This window comes from Protobothrops mucrosquamatus, unplaced genomic scaffold (assembly GCF_001527695.2).
Source record: "Protobothrops mucrosquamatus isolate PMUCROS unplaced genomic scaffold, P.Mucros_1.0 scaffold2066, whole genome shotgun sequence".
Classification (NCBI taxonomy): domain Eukaryota; kingdom Metazoa; phylum Chordata; class Lepidosauria; order Squamata; family Viperidae; genus Protobothrops; species Protobothrops mucrosquamatus.
In genome coordinates, this window is record NW_015388171.1 from 78,314 (window position 1) to 88,722 (window position 10,409).

Here is a 10,409-nt window from a genome sequence, read left to right on the forward strand (position 1 = left end):
CGGCGCAGGGGGCGGAACCACGCATGCGCAGCGCTCCCGGGCAGGGAAAGTCCTCGACTTTCGACCGGTTGGGTAGTCCTTGACTTACGACCGGTTTAGTCCTCGACGTACGACCGGTTTAGTCCTCGACTTACGACCAGTTTAGTCCTCGACTTACAACTGGTTGGGGTCGCGGCATTAAAAAGGTTGAGAACCACTGATCTACACAATACTGAATTGTTACACACTATGGCAATACCAAAGCACAAAGCAGGCCACCCCATCTTATGGTTTCACTCTGAATCTTGAACTTTATCCAGAATTCTAACTGCATGCAACCTAATCATCAAAGTGCTTAAAACTTACAATGCATTTATCAAAGTTTCGTTTGACAGTCACTAAAACATTTCCAAGAGTTGTGCTAAGGAAGGACGTTGGATCCACATTCTGTGCTGTCCACACATGATGACTCATTTTCACTAGCATATAGAGGGAATTGAAGCTGTCGATCTTGTCCCCCAGAGCAATGAGGTTATTCAGTTCTAGTTCAACACAGCGAAATATTTTTGTCATCATTTGCCGGATCATGTGATTCCTGCAACAGAGGGCATGGGGTATTTAAATATTAATAATACTTATATAGGTATTAGGCAAGCATCGAGATTTAGCATATATTTTAAGAAGGACATTACTTGATTATTTTTAATTTTCTAAGTCAGCATTCATCTCACAGAGCCTTATGAGAAAATGAATGTTGATCCGTTGTAGTGTTTTTCCAATTGAGCAATTTTAAGAAGTGTGCATTTCAATTATCTGAGTTCCCCAGTCAGTGCCAAGTTCAAAAAACACTAATGAAACACTACTATCAACTTAGTGGGGCGATAAGCAGCCATATGACTAGCTTCATGTTGCTCTCAGCTTATTTTGTAAAACCTTCTGGACGTGATTGAGACTATAGTAAGAGTCATTTGCCCCTTCCCTACAGCCTGGCTCCTTGGGAGATAAAGAAGACCAGAAAGAGAATATGGCTCTCGTTATCAATTAAAGTTACCATTGAGCCATGATGGTGAACCTATGGCACAGGTGCCAGAGGCGGCACTCAGAGCCCTCTCTGTGGGCACGCGCGCTGTCGCCCCAGTCCTAGGCTTTCAGCTGGGTTAAAACCTTTTCGCTTTAGGCCTCCGCCGCCGTTTACAAAAAAAAAAGGTTCAATCAATCAATTTCAACTTCTCGCGGGGAAAAAAAAAGATCTTGCAAAGTTGGAATTGATTGATTGAACTTTTTAGTCCCACCCAGTCTGCCATTACCACCGCAGCCATGCCCACCCAATGGGCCACACCCACCCGGCACCCGACGATGCATAAGTGGGTTTTGGGTTGCAGTTTGGGCACTCGGTCTCTAAAAGGTTCGCCATCACTGCCATAGAGTATCTGAACACATTTGTGATTTTAAAAGCTTCATCACAATTCTAGTTCACAAAAAGCTGCCTTTTGCAACTGAAGCTATTTATCCACCCAAGAGAGTGCTTTTGATTTTACATCAATGCCTTTACCCACCACTGAAATATCCAAGATTAGTAAACTTTGGCATACCAATCATTAGCTCTGTGTAAAACTATACTCTCTCTTTTGACTACTATGTTATTACTTTTGCCCCGTTCTATATTCTAAAGACTTCAAATATCTATATCCCTCTGATCCTGCAGCAAAGTTGATCATTTACCCTTTCTATTCAAACTAAGCAATTCTGATCAGGAATCTGAGCTTCATTCATTCAGTGTCAACATTTCTGTGATAGAATAACTTACCTAATTCAAAAAATTTAGATTATTATTATTGTTGTTGTTGTTACTATTATTATTATTATTATTACTATTACTATTACTATTACTATTATTATTATTATTATTATTATTATTATTATTATTATTATTATTATTATTATTATTATTATTTGTTATAAAAATGTCCTAAAATCTGCTTTTTTCCAGCACCTTTTCAACTTCTCACTGTGAGCTAGAGCCCTAGTACAAACCAGGTCTAATCTTTCTTACTTTCTGAACCCAGACAGTTATCCATTGGCTGCCATTTGCTGATGATCTTGTCTTCATTATTGGATTTCAAATAATTCTGGGAGAAATTTTTCAAAAATTTCACCACGAAGTCCAATCTTCTATATAAAATCCTACAGTTTCCTTATTTATGAGCAGCTTAGTGCAGGGGTAGGCAACCTTGGCTCTTTTATGACTCGTGCACTTCAACTCCCAGAATTCCTGAGCCAGCTGTGCTGAGGGGAAAGGGAGAGGTTTCCAAGCTGAGCCATGGTGGCTCAGGAATTCTGGGAGTTGAAGTCCACGAGTCATAAAAGAGCCAAGGTTGCCTACCCCTGGCCTAGTGCAATAAAATATGTCACGCTTAAGGCAACACTAAACCAATTTTCTGTGGTTTTTAATTCATTGCCACATGAGCAGAACATTTATTTATGTGATTTATATGCTGCTAACTTCCAAGACAGTCCTGAGCAACTTCTAAGGCTCACAATTTATTCAAGACACAAAGAGTGTTTCATGTTCAGAAGATCCCTCTGCTAATTGGAAACATACTCAGAATATGCTGATTGCAGGCCACCAATATTGTGTGCTTTTGTTAAAGTTCCTCCATCGGTCTCCTCAGTATCACTCTGGAAAAGAAGTAAAAAAGTTTAGATGGAAATCGAGCTAAGGTTACAGCCATTTAGTTCTGAGTCAATAATTTCCAAATTGAGATTCATACCACTGGTGTTCCAGGAATGCTGAGATGCTGTTGAAGTTTGAAGAATTTACTAATGAAGTCTTGTTCTGCCAGACAAAGGGGCTCTAATTCACTTAAGACCTGTTCAAAAATCTATGAGGATCAAAACAGATATTTAGCACACGCAAACACACGTATACAAATGTCTTATTGCCATTATGTTCCATTTAAAAGCAATGGAAGTGTTTTCAATTGACTGTACCTGTGGTCATAAGATGCCATTAGAGGAAGAAGGAAAAAAAGCAGAAATAGCTCAGAAAATAGCTCTGCCAGATTTTTAAAAGGTGCTTAAAATATTAAAAGCTAATATTAGGAGATCAACTGCTAGCCTACTCACAGCCTCTTTTTCTATATTGATAATGCAGAAACTGCTGCCATTGGGCTTCTCCGCATGCTGAAAAGGCAGCAGAGGAAGTTTTGGGAATCATTTTGGGCCCAATGAGTTTCCCTTTTCCATTGGCATCAAATTCTGAGAAGTAATGTGAAGGGAAGAGTTCCAGCCTGCAGACCTTTGATCCCAGACATGGGAAAGAATTGGGAATACTTGATACACAAGAACCAAGAAGGTTGCAATGGCATTTATACGTGTTAAATTACTATTTTGGGGGAGCAATACACTGGTTATGCAATTATACCCGGAATCTTTGCGTTACCTTATCAAACTTAGTCCTATCTGCTACATCAAGGTCAGAAGCGGACATGTTTCCCATGTCTAGCAACGAGGACGACTGAGATCTACGACTTCCTGAACTCTGAACGGACAGTTTGTTCAAGCTAGACGTTGAGCCGGTCAATTTCCCGGAGCTTCCGTGAAGGCCTGTGACATAACACAAGCTAGATGAGAAGTTGCCACACCGTTAAGCATCATACGTTAAAAACAATTTTCCTCACCTACCTGCATTTTATGAGGGCGTTTCCTACAGAATAAACAAACAAATGGCTCCCCATTGCTTCACTGAAGACAAATAAACTGATTCAGAAGTGCACACTGAATGACAGACACTTAGGATCAGCCAATACAAGGACTAGTGCCTAAGGCCACTGGCGATCCAGAAAAGAGCACAAGTAAGGGCAGACAGAAAGGCCAGGAACAATTCACGAAGGGGAACCTTCTAGAAGCAAAGCGGAACAGAAGCGACGCATTACTATTTTCTTAGGAAGAAAGTAGACGCAACCAACTCCTGGGAAAAAAATTAGGGAAAGCCTTCTCATTCTCGGGGGCCCTTCCAGGAGAAACCTCTCCCGTGCCAGTTACTCTTAACAACTTTTATTCAGTGTATTGCAGTTTGATTATATTTCATTTCAACTGGAAAGAAATGAGAAAAAGACCATTCTTGCAGATGAAGAAAATATTTTAATGTTGTGTTCCTTCCACGCTTAAAAAAAAGTTCCAGTGAGTGAGTGGGGGGGGGATTGGATCCCCATTTTTCATGCTTCCAACCCTTACATCCTTCACCACCCAAGGGTGGCTGACCCTCTAAAATGGGCAAATGAAATTCTAAATTACGAGGAAGACCCTTTGTTTAGCTCCCTCTTAGAGTTTTGAGCAGAATGCAATCTTCTGCTTTAATTACAGACATATCATTGTTTGAGACGGCGTAAGAAACTTTTTTTGAATGTCTAGTTTCTCTTTAACTGTTTTTGAGCACCAATCACATCAGCCCAGATTGGCATGGGCAATGGGAAGGGATTTAGAGTCACAACTGACGTTGGTCAGTATGATTCATTACTCACCCTGCACTGCTGTTAATCATAACTACAATCAGTGAAAAGAAGCTAGCCTCCAACCATCATTTACGAAACTAGCTTGTTTCTAGTAATTATGATTAACTGAACTATTCCACTCAGAGAAACAGTGGTTAATCTAAAGCAGTGATGGTGAACCTTTTAGAAACTGAGTGCCCAAACTGCAACCCAAAACCTACTTATGCATCGTCGGGTGCCGGGTGGGTGTGGCCCACTGGCTGGGTGTGGCCAATTGGGTGGGTGTGGCCCATTGGGTGGGCATGGCTGTGGTGGTAACAGCAGACTGGGTGGGGACTAAAAAGTTCAATCAATCAATTCCAACTTTGCAAGATCTTTTTTTTCCCACAAGAAGTTGAAATTGATTGATTGATTGATTGAACCTTTTTTTTTCTGCACACGGCAGCGGAGGCCTAAAGCAAAAAGGTTTTATAAAACCCAGCTGAAGGCTTAGGACTGGGGCGACGGCATGAATGCCCACAGAGAGGACTCTGAGTGCCACCTCTGGCATCCGTGCCATAGGTTCGCCACCACTGATCTAAAGTCTTCCAAACCCTTCTTTGCTGGTGCGCCGGAGAAAGAAGCTTATTCTTGAATTGAGAAACTATAATTCAGTAGCCGAACATTTGAAATGATGAGGGAATTGCAGTAGGACACTGGGTTGGAAATCTCACGTCTTTGAAGATCATCCTTCATATAGTCAAAAGTGCTTTATACTACAGCATTAAGGGACTGGAATTAAGGGAAATAAACATGTAAGTTGAAACAAGTGCCTGCACTATAGTGGTCAGGTAATACTCAACCCAGAGTACCCCAGTCTCATGAAATGCTGGTCACAGGAGCTTCAAGCCATGAAACCTGATGTGTGTTGTCACAACAACCCACATTCAAAGAGCAGCACAATAGTTCTCAACAAACAATGCATGGGGGGAAGTTACAGATGACTGGATGCCCATGCAGATGGCAATGCCACTGAATACCAATCGTGTCATAGATCTTAGACTAACAAAGGTGGGCAGGCGTGTTGTGTCTGAAATCATTTACTTGGCCACAAGAATGTAAGCGAGAAGTCAGGTAGCACCCTGGGGACAATGTTTCTCAAAATTAACTGCCGGTAGCTACTTGAGAATAACAAATATAGAAGCCTAAATATCAGTGTGCAAGTTCACACTGCTGCAAGTTAAGCTGAAGGGTAGAGGACGATGTCTGGGAAGAAAGTCCTCCACCAGTCAGATTTCGTATGCACAAAATGGTATTCCCATAATGAATAAGGATGATGTGATGCAGAAGAATTCCATGCTAGCATTATTTAACCATTTTAAGTTCCTTGCGCTGGGCTTGCAGCTGTCCTGCGTGCCCTGCCAATCCTCGTGGATTCATTCACAGGGTCGACCTCCTGGACTTCAAAATACTTTTCTCATATTCCAAGAAATATGAGGAAGATGCGATCTCCCTAATTTGAACGTCAATCTTAAAACACGTTTTATTTTGCCCCCGACTCAACTCCCACTGGAAATCTTCTACAGCATTCAGGTATTGTTTGCTGCTTCCCCGACTGAACATTTGCTGTTCCTGTACCTCAGATCAGTGCAAAAAACACTGCATCTGACAATTCACAGGTTTTTGCCGTGATAATTTTGCTTTTTGGTTTACCAAAACATAAAATGCACTGGCCATAACCACTTAAAAGCTCTAGTGATACTCACTCTCTGTTTCCTGTTTGACAGCACTTTCTTTTCGAGGCAGGGTGGCTGGGATGAATTAGGTTGCAAGCATCAAAGACAAAGACAAGTTAAATATGCATTTGGCACAAATCATGCACGAGATGCAAGTTAAGCACTAGGTGGAAAGAAACATGCAGAGAACTATCAGAAGCAAGTAACTACAAGTTGCAAACGTACACAGCTGGGAAGGCACTAAGGTGGAATATATTGAAATATGCAGGACATACGTGTTAAGTAGCCTCTCCATGATTTCCCAATTTTTATCCAGAAGGGGGAACCACAAACACAAATGGTTGTGAATCCTGAATGAAGATGGTGCATCAGGTGCGCACAAGTTATAAGAGAAAGCAGATCTTGCTCAAAGAATCTGGCAGCCCAAAGAAGCCGCGAGATCTGAACTGGACAAAATGTGCGATAGGATCTTTTACAGTGTTCACATAACATCCTGGGACACCTATTTGGATTGCAGGGCATTTTATTAACAGTGACTAAACAGGCAGTCCTTGACTTACAACCACAATTGGAAACAGGATTTCAGCTGCTAAGGAAGGCAGCTGCTAAGTGAATTGCGCCTGATTTTATAACCTTTTTGGCCACAGTTATAGGTAAATCATATGGTTGTTAAGTGAATCGGGTTTTCCCCAGGGATTTGCTTGTCGGAAGCCATCTGAAAAAGGTCGCAAATAGCAATCACATGACCCTGGAATGCTACGGATACTGCGGTGGTTGTGAGTGCGAGGACCAGTCGTAATTCACTTTTTTCAATGCCACTGCAACTTTGAATGACTGTTAAAAAAAAACACGACTGTAAGTCAAGGACTACCTGTGTGCACCTTTTTCTGCATTGCTGCAAACCAAACTACATGGATGTGCCTTATGTAGTTACCAGGAGTCAAGTTTGATTTAAGGGCAATTGTGTTTTTATTTTTTAAAGAAAAAGCCGTAGTGGTGTGCAGTGGTTAGAAGTGAAATGTTGTGGGCTAACTCACTGCTCAATGCCAGGAGTTCGATTCTCACCGGCTCAAGGTTGGCTCAGCCTTCCATCCTTCCGAGGTTGGTAAAATGAGGACCCAGATTGTTTGGGGGCAACAGGCTGACTCTGTAAACCGCTTAGGGAGGGCTTTAAAGCGCTGTGAAGCAGTATATAAGTCTAAATGCTATTGCTATTTTACCCTAATCTGGAAGTTCTCTGCAGCATGACAAGGGATATGGATATAATTTTCTTGGACTGTATGAAGAAATCCACTTTCCTTGGTCATCTTCTAGACTCTAGTGCCTCTCTTAATTTGACATCTTCAGCCTTGTATTCTTAGGCTCTTCCCGACCATAATGGGACAACCCAAGTTGTGAGCCAAGAGATAAAATGCTACTTTATACAGCAACATCAAATAATCATTTTCCGGAGAAATCTTCCTCAAAAGTCCCTGAAGTCCACTAAGGAAAACTGTGAAAGGCTTATCAAATCTTTAAAGTGTACGTCACTGCATGAGGCAAAGGTGTGTCTTTTTACAAAAGCATACAAATAGCCTCATTTTTTTACAACTTGGATAGGTTAATAATAAGTTTTTCATGTGTAATACAGGATTGTTTTCTATCCCTTTTGCTGTAATGTAACTGTGTCTGGGTTTGTGCACAGATGGAGGGGACAAACATTGCAATTGCAAATACAAAATCAGAGACAATGTTAATCTAATACTTAAAGAAATCTGGAAATTACATTCTCAACTAATATCAGCTGACCAAATGATTGATGGTATAGTTAGAAAATGCCCACAGGAAATACAGTTCAGTGGAATCCTGTACCTGGTTATTTAGAAATAAAGTCATAGAATTCAAGTGGATTTACTTCCAAGTAAGCTATGCATACCACACAAATATACAATTTGCATCATTTGTGCAATGATATCATTTGTGTATGACACAGCTTGACTGTCTGCTGCAGATACCCATGACTAAATCTATTCTGATCTATCACAGGAAGAAAAAGGTTGTGATAAAACCAGTTAACATAAGAACATAATGAACCTCTGTTAAGATTTAGCTGAGAGATTATATTTTTAGAGTAGACAGCCAGAGAGATCTTTTCTACACACCAGGTATATTAAGCTAAACTTAGAAATGCAGTATCTCATAACTGCCAGTTTGTCTTACTGGATTTTTTTCATCAAATGCAGACCAAACAAAACATATTTCAGATAATTCCACATCTGTAAATAGTTAAAAGTTAAAACAATGCAATCAAAGAGTGACTTTTTTTTTTAAAAAAAGAAAACATCAAGGATATGGATATTCAACCATTTTAAAATGGAGCAAATGCATTAAGAATTTAGCTGGACATAGCAATATTTATATTCTTCTACATTGGGCAGGCTCTGGCTGGTTACATCAATGTTCTACTCTTGAAGGAAGAAAAGATTCTGGATCCAGCCTAACTCAAACGGCATGTCAAGAAAAGATCTGTTTACTCATAGAAACAGAATTATGTGTATTTTTTTAATGGCTTCTCCCTATATCCCGTCAATATCCTACTTGTTTTCCATTAAAAAAACACCAAAAAGCAGTCTTGCTGATTAAAAAAACAAAACAAAAACCAAGCTGCTAGAAGTAGCATGCATTTTCTTCCCTCCAAAAAGGTAATTGTATACAGGTCGTCCTTGACTTACAACAACAATTGAGCCCCAAAATTTCTGTTGCTAAGGTGAGACATTCGTTAAGTACGTTTTGCCCCATTTTACGCTCTTTCCTGCCCCGGTCGTTAAGCGAATCACTGCAGTTTGTCACAATTAGTGACACGGTTGTTAAGTGGTATCTGGTTTCCCCGTTGATTTTGCTTGTCAAAAGGACGCAATAGGGACCGCGTGACCTGTCATAAATACGAGTCGGTTGCCAAGCGTCTGAAGCTTTTTTTTTTTAATAATGTTTTATTGATTTTCTAATTTTACATTTAAGTATTTTAAAAAGCAACGTGGCGGCTGAGTTAATCGATAATTCAATGACATACAAGTATCTTTAGTACAAGTCTCAAACTACCACATTAAATATTTCCTTTCTGAAGCTTTGACCACGTGACCATGGGGATGCTGCAATGGTCATAAGTGTGAAAAACAGGCATAAGTCATTTTTTTCAGTGCCTTTGTAACTTTGAACGGTCACTAAGCAAACTGTTGTAAGTTGAGGACGACCTGTATATGGCTGGAAAGGTGTCTGTGTGTGTGTGTGTGTGTTTGTGTGTGTGTACGTTCCATAACTAAGATATTTAGAAGGCTCCATTCCTAGGATCCATCAACAGCATTTAAGAGAAATCCTGCTTGGCTGGAAACACATCCATAGAAAATTAGGTAGCGCCAACAACAGTTAAACAAGGCTCACTGTTATTATCTAATTTACACAACAACACTGAGCTTCCTCTCAAACTCTTAACAATTTTAACAACTTTGTAGGATGTCTGCAACTTTATTTCATTTCTGGTGAACGTGTTGCAGAAGATGACGTTATAGTTTCTTATTTATCTCCCTTTTTATGCATAGGGCTGAGACTTGTCTGAGGCATGATTATTACTAATGAGTAAATGATATTTATTTACATCTAGCAAAGAGATATTTTAAGATGCTTGAAATAATTCTGTATTTCCGTTACATTCTGAGTGATCAACTGCAAAAAAGATTCTTCAGTATTTCATTTTTTTATATATATATATAAAAACTTACCAAACTTCTTTCCTTCCTTAGTTGCGCCTGTCATTTTAATCTTGGCCACTTCAAAGAAGTCCTTTATCTCTCTATCATATAAACGTGATAAATAATCCATATAGTTCTTAAAAGAAAAGCAGACACGGTTGGCTCCAAGAGAGAATACAAACAATTCAGCTGTTTTTATGTCCATACAGTTAAGACAGTTTTGACAAATTAGTATGTGAACAGCAGTAAAGAAGACAGAATTAAGAAAAGAGCTTACTTCATTTACCTTTACACTAGGTTATAAAACAATAAGTCTAGGAGATATTTTTTTTACGAATTTTACCAATTTTTTTTACTAATTGCTTTGGTACTCTAGCCCAGGGGTCCTCAACTTTGGCAACTTTAAGACCTGTGGACTTCAACTCCCAGAATTCCTCAGCCAGCTTTGCCAACTCTGGGAATTGAAGTCCACAAGTCTTAAAGTGGCCAAGGTTGAG

The 10,409-nt window shown here is 39.9% G+C and overlaps 1 protein-coding gene across 1 annotated transcript in view; it reads right to left on the reverse strand.

The window, feature by feature from the left end:
- Window positions 1-10,409, reverse strand: part of EXOC1 (exocyst complex component 1) — a 55,162-nt gene that overhangs the window by 8,103 nt on the left and 36,650 nt on the right. The window contains exons 11-16 of the mRNA XM_015823990.1: window positions 9,943-10,048; window positions 6,218-6,262; window positions 3,422-3,585; window positions 2,751-2,861; window positions 2,582-2,658; window positions 346-574 (exon numbers count right to left, since the gene is read on the reverse strand). Coding sequence (XP_015679476.1) covers window positions 346-574; window positions 2,582-2,658; window positions 2,751-2,861; window positions 3,422-3,585; window positions 6,218-6,262; window positions 9,943-10,048 — 732 coding nt within the window. The remainder of the gene's footprint in view (window positions 1-345; window positions 575-2,581; window positions 2,659-2,750; window positions 2,862-3,421; window positions 3,586-6,217; window positions 6,263-9,942; window positions 10,049-10,409) is intronic.